Source organism: Passer montanus, unplaced genomic scaffold (genome assembly GCF_014805655.1).
Source record: "Passer montanus isolate IOZ18808 unplaced genomic scaffold, ASM1480565v1 scaffold1, whole genome shotgun sequence".
Classification (NCBI taxonomy): Eukaryota; Metazoa; Chordata; class Aves; order Passeriformes; family Passeridae; genus Passer; species Passer montanus.
Window position 1 is genome coordinate 24,705,582 of NW_024356504.1, and position 13,672 is coordinate 24,719,253.

The 13,672-nt window shown below is 39.0% G+C and overlaps 1 protein-coding gene across 1 annotated transcript in view; it reads left to right on the forward strand.

Moving 5' to 3' along the window:
- ARHGAP15 (Rho GTPase activating protein 15) overlaps nt 1-13,672 on the forward strand; it is a 322,265-nt gene that overhangs the window by 154,972 nt on the left and 153,621 nt on the right. Inside the window, exons 8-9 of the mRNA XM_039702307.1 lie at nt 9,260-9,358; nt 11,190-11,316. Of these exons, the coding sequence (XP_039558241.1) occupies nt 9,260-9,358; nt 11,190-11,316 (226 nt within the window). The remainder of the gene's footprint in view (nt 1-9,259; nt 9,359-11,189; nt 11,317-13,672) is intronic.

Genomic DNA, 13,672 nt, shown 5'->3' on the forward strand with positions numbered 1-13,672 from the left:
CAGTAAAGACCTGTATTACCCATAAAAGCTTTCTAACTAGGTTGTGACTCCACAAACCCTAAAATTTGGTTAGGTTACAAAATCCCTCTTTCTTTACCCTAAATCTCACCAGCATAATTTTTATTAAATAACTAAATAACTTATCTTAGAAAATAGAAATCTTTCCAGTTGTTGTAGTAGTTAGAATTTTTTGTTTTCTGAAATGGATGCAATAGCCTTATTCAAAACATTTTTCGTCCTGCTTAGCTTTTCTTGATAGTTAGATACAAATAGAGATGGAAGGGGGCAAACCCAAGATGTTCTGTGTAGTATGCTCCCTGCATGCAAGGGGAGATAATAACGAGTATCTTTTCCTGCCTGCCCCACTCAGGAACTTGACACAGCTGGTGGAGTGTATCTACAGATCACGGACCAACTTTGATGTTGTGCTTTGTTATAAAACAATAGCTGGCATGGCCATGGCACAGCAGGGTATTGCACTTACCCTTCAGCAGACCTGTTTCTATAGAAAGGGACCTCCTGCCTCCTTGCCCCAGGCCACAGAACGCTCTGCTGTAGAGAGGGTGGTTTGGATCTTGAGCAGTAGGAAGAATGTTTTGTTTGTGTATTGGCTTTTGGCAAGTTAGTAAAATTACATATGCAGCTATTTTGGAAAATGACCGCATGTTCTACATGCTCAGTACACAGGTTCTGAGTCACCAGGAAAAAAAAAGGGGAAAAAAAAAGAGGGAAAAGAAACTATCAGAATGAAAAGAAAATGGTAAATAAACAATGAAAATCCCATTCAGTAGTGCTGTTTCATCTCTAAGAGATGCTTTATTCAACAGCAGGTAGCAATCCCCACAAGAAACATCTGCTATCAGAGGATTTGCAGGTACACTTTTGTTCACTGCTCACTGAATTCGTGTCGGTATTATAATTCAGCAGGTTTCTGCTTTTCACACAAACCAGGATTAGCGCTGACTTGGGCTGGAGGGCATTCAAGCTGCTGTTCTTCTGTTGGCTGTATTTCTCTGTAAACATCTAATTGTTTCAAAAAGTGATGTACAGTATGCAAAAACCTGAATTCAATGCAAATAAGCCTGTGCAGCTCTAAACTTAACAGGTGTTCTCATTAGTGTAAGTAGACAAGGAACGATTCTTGAAAGTTTTACAAACACTTATAATCACGGCCAAATACGTTACTGTAAGTATAAAGACACCTATAGCAACATCTCTTTTTCCTCATTGTGCAATCTCAGCATTCATTAATAGGAGATATGTGCCAGTAAATTAAATACTAAGAGCCAGTACTGGCTTCTTCTTGCAAATAATGTAGCTGTGAAATGCTCTGCTACTGACGAATAAATTTTTGGCTAAAATAAGAATCAACAAAATGAAATCTTTGCACCCAGCGCATATATATTTTAAATATATATCTTTACACTGAAAGCAGAGCATTCATTCTCCCTTTGATATTTTTGTTTGTTACAAGGACTTATCACGTTGAGTCTCACTCACATTCATCATAAAGTGTTATAACATGCATATAAAATTGGACAGGAGAACCATTCATCACTAGGTATTGTCCAGCTGGTAAAGCTAAGAAAGACAGGACTTCTCTGAGAAACCATTGCCAATATCTCTGTGTGTGGCTGTGTAATGTATGGCTTCAGATTGCAAAGGCAATAACAGTAAAATATTACCCCAAGGAGAAAAGTAGCTTGCAGTAGGTATTCATGCACTGCCTTCAGTCTTCATCCGTGGACAAAATGTGCAATTGTCTATTCCCTGACTTCCCACTATGCACAGACACGACTGAATTGTGTCTTAATTATTATCTCTTGTTTTTACCAGTTGTGGGGGTATTTCTTTCTCCCTTCCCCAGTCTGTTGACTCCCATCTCCTCTGACTTTGGCTGAAAGGCTGTCAGAATTCCATCCCTCCTGCTCCGTGGCGAGGGCAGCGCATCCGTGGGGCTGGAGCAGAGGGCAGCACGGGCAGGGGGGACACGGCAGGCTGCACACAAGTGGCTGACATCCAGGAGGGTCATCTGCTGCCTGTCTCACATTTCCCTTTCTGCTCTTTATCCTCTGAAGGAAACCCCTGTTTCTCAGAGGCTGATCCCTGTGTTCCAATTGTCTCTCACAGGGCATATTACCAGTGTAGCGGATCAGCAGGAAACACTTCCCAGGATGTTCCCTGGATGTTTTGCAGAGGTTGTTTGCTCTTTCTTACCTTTTCCTTTGCTCAAATATCATGTGCTTTCTTCTCACACTCCCCCAGGGCAGCACAAATACAGACCTGGACTGGTGGGTGGAGAAAGGAGAAAGACAAGTTGTTCCTTGAAATCAGTGACAGCATCCCAGTACCCCTGGACCTTTCTTTCCCTCCAAAGAAGCTCTTGAACCCCCAGCCCGAGCTCCACTTTCAGTCCAAGAGGGAGTTTTGGTCTCTCAGGCTTTAATGAGCTTAAATTGTGACCTCCTCTTGGTTCAATATTTTCCTTACAAGTGATAAAAATCAGTTCTTCTGCATCTGCGATTCATCACGGCCAGGAAGGAAAGGAAAATTTTTGTCTCATAATGCGGGGAGAAGATTCTCACCTAGTTGGTATTAATGCAATTTTTCAGGAGAAACTGGCTTGTCATATGAATGACAGGGAAAGAAGAAGGAAAGAAGGGAAACTTTAGGTTCAAAAATTTTTCCTTCTTAACCATCACAAGGTGCATTATTTCATTGCTAAATTATGCTGGAGGATTCAATCCCAGGAATTTACCATGAAAGAAAATATTTCATCTCCACTGGTAAATTATAGTTTTATTTTAAAAGTTATTGTTTCTTGTAAGTTTCACCCCCAAATCTGAGACAGCTAAATCCATTTTGGGGCCATTGATGTGTATAATGCCAGCCTCAGTTTATCTTCACTAAGAAGCAACTCATTGTATATGAGGAGGTTGCATTGATATGATGACACCACAAAGGTTCCCAGAGAGTGGATGTGCAAAGCAGTCACACCACAAGGCAACACAGCTTAGGACAAAACCTATAAACATCTGGCAGTATTCAGTCCTACAAATTCTAATATTGCAGAAGTTGTGAAAACACAGGATCTGTTTGTTGCCTCTTTGCAATCCTTGGTTTTCAAAGTAATTTTTACAGAATCGGGAAAAAACAGGGTAATTAAAACATAAGGTTCAACATCTTTAGATATGTAGAACATTTTCTGTTGCCTAAAACAAATATTCCCAAAGAAAGTATAAAACATTTTTCTGACTTGCAAAGTTTTTGCAGTCTATCATTTAAATTACTTAAATAAAGGGAGCTTTACTGCTCCCAAAAGCTGAGAATATAACACCCGCCATGCATATTAGCTTGATCTTTTTGACAGACCAGAAAAGTGTTTGTGTGTGCCAATTAAAACAAAAATGGATCCCTAGTGGCTTGTTCCTCACACAACTTCTGAAGACTGCTATCATTGTATGCCGGGGTAACCCTGGATAAGGCGGCTCTCCAAAGTAAACAAACTTTTCAAAACTTTCATGACAGATGGGGGTTACAAATGCATTTTAATAAGAGAGTTGCCAAAGCAACTTTTTTGCAATCAGCATATATTTACTTAACATCTAGCAACATTGGGAACACAAGGCAGATACTTTCTCACCAAATTTTTTAACAAATATCATTTTTTTTTGAAAGATTGGTTGAAGACCTTTTCTCTCAAACTGATATTTCCCCATCACTTCAATGTTAACTTTGCTCGACATCCAAAGGACTGCGAGATGGGTGAAGCCAGACTGTAATATGAGACAGACAATCTGCTTGATAATGAAATTTCTTTGGTAGTCATAAACATCTTAGAGTCCTTTAAGTAATTTAACTATCAGCATAACCATGACTACCTCTGTTTGATAGGCTGGCTCATGGAATGGATATGTGATGCTGTACGAATATAACAGAGCTCAAGACTGAGCCTTTTGTTTTCTTTTGTTGCCATTTTTTAATATGAGACTCAGCTCACTATGGTACAGCACAGAGAGATATTTTATTTATCCTCTCGGCTGCTTACTCATTCAGCATAAACATGGCCAAGAGACTGGATTATCTGTGAGAAAGAATTTAAGATCAACTTCCAGAAATGCAGTTAGACTTTTGACGTGTTTTTAGAAACTTGCGTGGCTCTGTCCCAGTTTAATTTAAATCCAGCTAATTAAACCAACTTTAATTAATTCTACTTATACTGGGGGTGTGGACAGAGGAGTGTCCAGGATTTATATATTTATTCTCAAGTATGATTATATTGTAATGATTTTTAAATTAATATTTGTAACCAGTAAATTCCCAATATACTCTCTTTTTTTCTTTCTTTTTTTAATTTTTTTTCTTGACTCTTTTTACAACTTCCCTGGCCCAGCCCTGGTTGCATTGCATGGGTAGACCCCATCCTGAAAAATCTCTTAGGAAAACAGAGAGAAAAATCCAGATTTCTTTTCATTATGAGGAATCAGGTTGATTAACATGATCAGAAAAAACCCCACCACTTCATGAGAGAGCAGGTGTGATGAAGGGAGCAGTGGGAAGGGGGAAGAGTGTTAACTTTGGAGCTAGAAATGCTCCAGCAACTCACATTTCCTTTTTTTCCTACACATATCAAGGGCAGCAATCCCAATGCACAGTGCAACAAGAGGAACACATTTTATTGAATTTCTGCACGCAGAGGTATCTGTCAATCCAAGTTTAAATCACTTAGTGTTCACCACAAGCTGTGTGAGTCCCAGGTGGCATAAAAATTTCTGTTTTCTGCACTGAATCTTGCACTGGATTAGCAACTGCTGAAGTTTCCACGGTCCAAAAGCATCCAATAATCCAACACTGAACCATTGGAGTTGGTTATATGAAGCCTCACCTCGATAGTCCAGCAATTTTTCTGGATGTCCCAGTTTCAAGGGGAGTTGAACATTGGCTTGTTTCAGTGTTTGGCTGAATTAAGAACTGTGACATGGTTTTTTGGTGTTCACACATGAACTATACATGAGCCATACACTTCCTTGGCTGCTCACTCTCTCCCTTTTACTTGTTGTGTGGTACACACTAAAATTTTTGCTGCATTTCTCCTTCCCCACAGAATTCTTCACTTCCTGTATTAAGGTTTGTTCTTGGCATTGTCTAAAAATAGTTAATCACTGCAAATAATAGTTGTGGCCACCAGAGAGGCATATGTTCACTTTGAAGTGGGTGAATCAATAAGACATGTTTGTATTTTTTTTTGCTTTGTGAGTTTATCACCCTTTCCCATATCACCATAGAGTGTCTATCAGTAGGGTTGCTGAAATTGCCTCCATCCCTGTTCTGCAGCCAAAATAAATGCAAGAACATCAGTAGAAGTTTATACTGGTAAAGAATTAGAGGGATACCAGGAAGGAGATGTTTATGACAGTGGTGCCATAGTCTCCAGACCAAACTGTGCAGGAAAACCATGGACAGATAACCCTGATCTTCTTTCATGGCTCTTTTACCTCCTATGTTCCATTGGCGTGGATATACCGTGAAAGTCTGAAGGGTGATCTGTAAGGCTTTGGAAGTCCTGGCACAGCAGTCTGTCCCAGAGCACAACCTAGCACAGGAAAAATACATAATTGGTAAAATTTTTAAAAACCGTTGATCCTGGGTAGCCTCCAAGGTATATTTGTATATTACAAAATGGTGATGGCATTGATTAGACACAGTGTCCTGGATTTTGTGAAGCCAAAAGGGTACATTTCTGTTTAATAACACAGGATCTTGTTGAACACCACCTTGGTGCATCATTATGGTGACACGCAAAAGAAGCTCAACCCTCCATTTGCAGCTCTATAAGGTGACAAGAGAAACCCTTAATAAGCTACAAATAGAATATCAGGAAGTGTTTCACACCTGCCTCCCTCCCCTCTTCCCACACTGTGTTGGCAGCCCAGCAGTGCATTGAATTTAGCACACATTTACCTGTGGTGAGCCAATATTTTCTGAGGATCAATGCTTAGCAGCAGGGCTGTGCTACAGATCGCTGCAAAACTGCCATGTGAGTTGATTCAGGCTTTGAAGTCATTTTTTTCCCTCGGTTCTGTAGTGAGAAAGAGGGAATTCAGGCCCCCTGGGTCTCCTATCCCCATCCTGAAGGGCATGGCAAACCAGAGGGTTAATGCCAGTTGTCAGTCCTCGTGGGTGTTTACTGCTGACAGCAGCAGCAGCATTCTGCCTGGTAAGGTAGTGCTAATTCTAGACTGTAGCCTTTGCAAAAATGATGGCACAGAGAGAGGGATTTCAGGAGGTATTTAAATAAGTGAAGTACCTGGCACAATGGAGTCTGGCAGCTCTGGATAGAGCACTTAATTTTCTTTTTTTTTTCCCCCCAGATTTGTCTTTCATTTATTTCCTCAGCCCCTCTGTTTATTTCAGCAGTGCCTGACACAGGGATGGTGTGTTAACAGGCCTTAATATTGAACAATTTCTGCTTGTTGTTAGTTATACATCATTTAGGGCTGTGATCATAAATTGTTCAATCACAAGGTTTAGTCAAAACCAGCATTCTTTACTGATGTCTTTTCCCAAGGGTGTTGAAAATTTGATTGTTCAAAGTGCAAATATGGTTTAGCAATCCTTTCCAAGAGTAATTTATCAGAAATCCTAAGGAGGTAATATATAAAAGTGGGATAGAAAACCTGCACATTAAATGGGATTTACCAGCCAAAGCCTTTGGAACTGCTTGCCTGTGAATGACTGGAATGGAGCAGAACAAAGTCAATTACTGACTGTAATTAAGGAGTGGATGCATTTAAACTGTAGAGAGCAGTAGCAGTCTTCTTGAAACTGTCTTGTTACTCTGAAGATTAGTCTGAGGAAAGAAAGAAAAGGACTTGAACTATATCTTACAGAAAGTATATTTTAAATGAATTCTCTTCCCTCCATTCTATGATCTGTTTTTACAGATTTGCTCATAAAACACTGATAATATATGATTATCAAAATAACACATTCAAGACAAAGAAACTTTCAACATGTATTTTGCTTTGGTCTTGTTAGCAATGGAGTATCTCTTTTGCATATCATACAGTGCAAATATTTATGCAGTGCTGAATACTTGTATTTTAATAAAGCCTGAATTTACTGAACGGAAGGCTGAACTATGTTGTGTCCTTTTTAAGCCTTCAAAATACAGTAAATCTAATTACATATGTTGCTCTTACTTTGAAAATGTTATTCCATTTTATAATTTTAATAATGATTTGTTTATACTGGGAGGGAGGCATTAGATTGAATTGTTGCCTGTGTTTAGTCTAATTCATATCTGCATGTATACATTAATAAATGGTGATATCATATCATACATTTTGAACCCAAAGCTTGCCGTGTGAGCCGGGCTCAGAACTGGAGGTCAGCTCGTTCTGATGCTCACCTTAAGCTGCATTTGGGCTTTTTATTTCGTTTTGGTGAAGGGAGGGGTGTGTGGTGTTTAACGTTACGGCCCTGGACTAATGAGGGAATTGAGATTTCCCCAATAAATAACTCTCCCTGGTGCCTGGGGAGCAGAGGGGTGGCTGGAGCTGGCCCCTGATGGGTGCAGAGGGGATGGGGGAACATCTGCAGCCCTGCAGCCCCAAGCCCACACCAGGGGAGCGTTCCCACATTCTCAGCAGCACTCCCACAGGATGTCTCCGCTGGAGCTGCACTGACGGGATTTTCCTTAATGCTGATGACTTTGGAAATCTTCCTTACAGGCATTTCCTCAATAAAGGAAGGGTTATAGGACAATTAACGCGACATTAGGCTGTTGTTTTTTTGGTTTGGGTTTTCTTTTTCCTGGTATTATTTTAGTTTTAAGGAAGATGCTGGTAGTACCCAGGCTGGTGAGGATCTGCTGTTTCTTTTTTGCTTCAGTAAAAGCTCTTGACATGGAGGAGATGCAGGGAAACAGTAGCACTTCAGGTCAATGTATTTACATAAACAAACTGTACCAGGTCATAACAGCTTTGCTTTTTCCCAGAGTTGGTCAGAAGGAAATCCCTATTTGGTGCTAAATAATCCATGTTCCAGTGAACATTCCAACATTCAGACTAAACCTGCATCCTCAATACACTGAGACCCAAATGTTCCATTTCCATGTGTGGATACCACCAAATTTTGCACAAGCAGCTTTTAACAGCAGCAAAATAAGAATAAAATTTGGTTCCACAGCTGGCAGGAACTGAGCTGTCTTGGAGAATGGGCAGAATGAGCTCCTGCCCCTTCCAAAATGTGCTGGTGATGTTGCCTTTGGTTGACTTGTCTGCAAAGACAGAAGGATGTTGGGCCCAGATGGTGCTCCATGGCCATGGGCATCAGGAATCTGTGGAATAATCCTGGGACAAAGCACTGCACAGCCCTGGGCCTCAGTTTTGCCATCTGTGAAATGGTTGCTTCAACCTGTTGTGTGAAATACCTGGAGATTTCCTCTGGTGAAATATATCTGTATAAATATATATCTATTTGCACATGTGTAAAATAAAAAATTATGTATTGTTATTATCCCAGTGGTTTACAGAAGTTCAGACCAACAGCATATACATACATATTTCCACCAAATATTAGGTTAGGCAGTGAAACAGCGTTATCAGGGGATTGAATATTCTTTTGATAAATATTCCCAGTGAGTGGGTCAAAAATGTAAATCGACTTCTATTCAGACAAACTGGGGATTTTTTTTTCATGATAAATGGGCTCCTAATTACTCTGCTGCAGCCATCTTTGATGATAATTTTTTTTTTTTTTAATGTGAAAGAGTGACATTATAAATTTTACCAAAATGTTTGGAAGTGGTGAATCATAGGTAAATAATAAATGTGAAAATTCAAATTCTGCAGGTACCAGACACAAAAACCAATATTAGTAAAATACAAATGGAAACTGCAAATGGCAGGAAATAATTTTCCTGATGCATTCAATTCTTTTCAGGGTGCTTTGATTTCCCTTGAACTGTGTCTCATTACACCGAGTTTCCTGGCTTTTCTTAACTTTTGTCACATACCCGTTATTTCTGCACTATTTGTGTTCTGTGGTTGCATTGCTGAGACAATATCTCGTTTGTTTTGACATATTCAAAACAGTTTTCAGACAGAGGTTCAGAACTCCTCGGTAACTCGGCACTCCAGCCGACAAATCCCAGTAAAAAGAACAAGCATTTTGGGGGGAACGGGAGGGGAAATAGAGGAAAATCATCTGCCTGGTGTGTGCTTTACTCACCTGTGTGTGCCCATGCCCTCCCCAGATCACGACAGTGTCAGGAAATGAGTTCCTCTTCCAGTCGGATACCGACTTTCTCATATTGGATTGGTTCCACGCTATCAAAAATGCAATTGACAGATTGGTATGTATTTGTTTTGGCTGTTACCTTTATTAATTAAGATGTATCAATTTCAACTTCATTTGCTCAGGCATCTCTACAGGTTTTAGGCAGTCAGCAGCTAGCTAGACATTCCTTTCTCTGAAGGATATAAAAATATGTATGCAAATCTACTAAAAAATGTCAGATAAACAAGGTTGTTGCACAAAAATGTCATTTGATTCTTGCCTCGAAACGGAACGCTACATTTATTTCTCTGAAATAACAAGGACGCTGGCTTGCTGAGGGTTGTAAAAGCACACAAGCACTTAATAACTAATGAATTTTTGCATTTTCTGTTTATGCAGCCTACAGTATATAATCTTCAATAGGACTATTAATACATTTGAGCCTTTTATGAATTTTTGTATTACTTATTCACAAGAATAACGCTAGCAAATAATATTCCTTTGTAACTGATTGCTGGTATTCTCCCAGGAAGGCTGGGGGTTTTCTACTAGAAGTAAGCAGGGTTGCATTTTATTAAAACAGTTTTTAATTACAAAACCAGCTTCAGCTGTAGCTTTTTCATTCTTTTTTGCCACTCTCAGTACAAATTCCAAACATCTTCCTCCTATCCCTGCCTGATCCAAGAACATTTTCTGGTTTTTTTGTTTGCCTTTTTTTTTTTTTTTGAAAGCACTGACTTTCCTTGTAGAATCTATTGAGAGAAAAACATCCCCATTTCTTGCATTTTTCAGAGGTTGCAGTGCAGTGAAATCTGCAGCCTCTTTGAAAGGGTTAATTTGAACACAGCTACTGTTTCCTTAAAGAGCTACAAACATTCTATTACCCTGAGGCTATAATCAGCCAAGGAAAGTTTGATCTGATGATGTATGTCTTCATATTGTGCATTTCATTGGGTGTGTGAGGATATTGATATCCAACTAAAGATTTTGGGGTGGAGTTTTCCATGGAGACTCAGAAAAAAAAAATTTTTTTGGCATATTATTCAACTAAACATCTAATAAACCTGATTATATATATATATAATTTTTTTTTTAGTTTAATATTGTGGCACCAGCAGCCCTGAGCATGCAGAGAGCCACAGCAGCAGCAGCTGGTGGGGCACAAGTGGCCGTGGTGGGCTGGTGCTGGCCAAGGTCTGAGTGCGCAGGACAGGATGCCACCACGCACCACTCCTGGCCACTCCATCCCTGCCAGATATTTCACTCCTGAAACTCTGAACGAGTGTGAAAAGCCTGGCAGCTTTCCAGCCTCTTGGGATGGCTGAGTCTCACCTGACCAAATGCCACGGGAAGAGACTGGCTTCAGCCGAAACAGCGTCTCCTTTTTTTCGTTCTTTTTTTTCTTTTTTTCCCCTGCTCATTTTCACTTTGTCTGCCAGTAAATTAGAATAAGAGAAAAGCCCCCCGACTACTTCTTAAGCTTAAACCAGCAGAATTCAACCCCAAATTTGCAATGATGTTTGAAGTAATTGTGTTTGCAAGAATATTTACTGTAACTATCTAAAACAGAAAAGCAATTTAAACACTCTTCCTCTTTGCCAGCATTTGAAAGTAGCCTGCAATGTGGAAATAATTTTGGTCCCTAAAGCCTAAAGAAGCAGGCCTTTTGTTTTCCTCACTTAAATGGGAATTTATCTCAGAAATTAGGATCAGTCTGTCAGGGCCATAAAAGCTTTGCCATATGACAAATTTTGCATTACACTTTCCTTAAATTATATACTCCCTGCACACTTGCTCTGTGTGTGTCTGTTAGCTTCTGTACTGGAATCTCTTGCTTCATTCTTACAAATAATAATTTTATTAAAAGCATACACATATGTATATACATATATATATTCTTTTCCCAGCCAAAAGAACAGAGAATTACATCGAGAAATTTGGAGTTCAAACTCAGAAGATCCTCCAGCATCGAATTACTGAATAACTTAGACACTGAATCCAAAGAGCCAAAGCCTGAACACAGAAAATCTTTAAGTAAGGCTTTTTTCTTTCCTCATTTTTCTTTCTTTTTTTTTTTCTTTCCTTTTTAAATAACTATGCCATTACAGGACAAGATAATTTTTATTACATACAGAATGTAAGGAAGATCACTGAGAATTTTAAAGCTGAATATGTTCTGCACTGATATACATAACTTGCATTTAAGTAAAGACAGTTACTAGCTCCACACTTTTAAAGGGTGACACTCTCTCCTAAGCAAAATAAATTTGTTTAGGAGCAAAGACATTTATTTAAGCCATTTATTTTTAAAAATAAGCAACATGAGTCCTACGTTAATGGTCTGTTGCAGTTGCTTTGTTTCCATTTTAGTAAAATACCTCAAATTGCCAGAGTAATTTTGTCTGTTGTGTATTTATACACTGAATTGCTGAAAGAATTGACATATCCTTTGCAGCCAACAATCAGTGATGTATCTATAATTTTATAGAAGATAAATTCCAGGGTTTGGCGTTGATTGTTTGTCAGTGTGATTAGAAAAGAAAGTGATCTAAAACTAACAGGGCTGTTCTTTCCTCCTCTGAAAAGCCTCTCCCAGTTTGTGCCGAGATGCTCCTGAGCTCGTGGGCAGCAGGAGCTGGTGCTGACCCTGAATTCCTCAACCAACATTTTTTTAACTTCGCCCTCTCCCCTGAATTTTTGTTTTCCTCCTTTGTTTGGCGGGAGATTCACATCCTGCTCCCGGTGTCAGCGCGGTGACAGCCCCACACTGGCAGGCTGGTTCGAGGTGCCTTTAGGTACCAAAGGGCTCTGTAGGAATTTGCCTGCACGCCTTTCAGTGCAGGATCAAAGCCTAAGATGTTAAGAAAAGGGCTGTGTTAAAAAGACCCAACATAGCTATTTTTAATGATAATTATCTACACAATCATAAATATATGCACACATGCGTGCGCGTACACACAAATAGAGACTCATTAAATAGTCTCTTTTTGCAGACCACAGGATTTTGGGGTTTGTTTTCTTATTATCTTGAAGATGTTTCTTTTTTTTTTTTCCAAGGGTTTTGTGGTTTGGTTGTTTTTTTTTTTCTTTTTTCCTTTGTGTTATAAAATATAAAGTAGCCTGAACGTGGCTTGTGAAAAATTGTCCCAATATCTTTGCACTGGGTGTTACGTTGCATTTCTCAGAGGAAGAAAAATAAGACTGAGAACACAGCGAGTTCTGAGGGTCTGATTCTGCTCTTATTGTAGCTAATAGCAAAATGCCCATAAACTGCCTCAGCACTCAGGGAATTTTTATTTATTTATTTAGACTTCTCACATATCTTTAAATGATAATTTGTCAGACAAAACAGAAAAAGTGACTATGAGCAGTGACAGAGACTTAGTCTATGTTTCTTTTCAAACCTTAGAGAATCCTGAATAACCTCCGTTTTGTTAAAGGCTATTTAAACTATTAAAAAAATGTGAAAATATCTGCTGTGAAATCTCACTGAATCGAAGCTTGCATTTAAATACCGTAGATTGGATTGCTTCTAAAATATGTATTCAGAACTTTTTTTTTTTTGGCCCCTTGAGATCAAGCAATTATGTGGAATTAGAAAAATCATATTATTCACTTACTTATTAGTAGTCTAAGCACAAACTGTATTGTCAGTTTTCTGCCTTTGGCTTTCTGTGCCCTTAATGTTCACACAAGTATCGTAGCCAGAATTATCGGCAGCTAGAGCCAAAATTGCTTTAAAAAGGCATGAGAACTGGTAATGACACATTGTTAGCAGTTAACAGGTGGTCGTTTCATTGTCCAGTTTGACTGCAGAGCACAAAGATATGTGCAATATCTGCAAGTGTATTTATAAAGTTCTTGCAAAGTTTAACGATTTTATAATTTTATAGTGCTTTTACGTTCTTGACTATTGCCAGTGCCAAATCCAAACAAAGGAGATTTTTTTAATGATGCTTTACAACTCCTCCAGTTTAACAAAGAAGATGAGCAACTGATGTGTTAGCAGCCCACCCCCTCCCGCTTTGATAACCTTTAATGAAATATTCAAATTTTTTTGTATTTACCTTACCTACATTGTAGGGGTTGCAAAAATATCCTTGATACTGTTGCATCATTGCTTTTTTCTTTTTTTCTTTTTTTTTTTGCAGCACGAGTATATAAAGGACAGGTACCAAAGCATTTCAGTAATTTACTCTTTAATTTAAAACTGGGGAGACTGTCCCTCGAGACTTAGTAGCAGGAATTTGGTTTTTATGTCTAATCCTAATTGCTTCTGCTTGCACTACAAGGACAAATGGTAATTCTCTGTTATGCTTTTTGAGCTGTAGACACTGCTTTCATTGAAAATTGGGCTCAAACTGCCAGGCTCAATTTCCAAAGTTCAGAG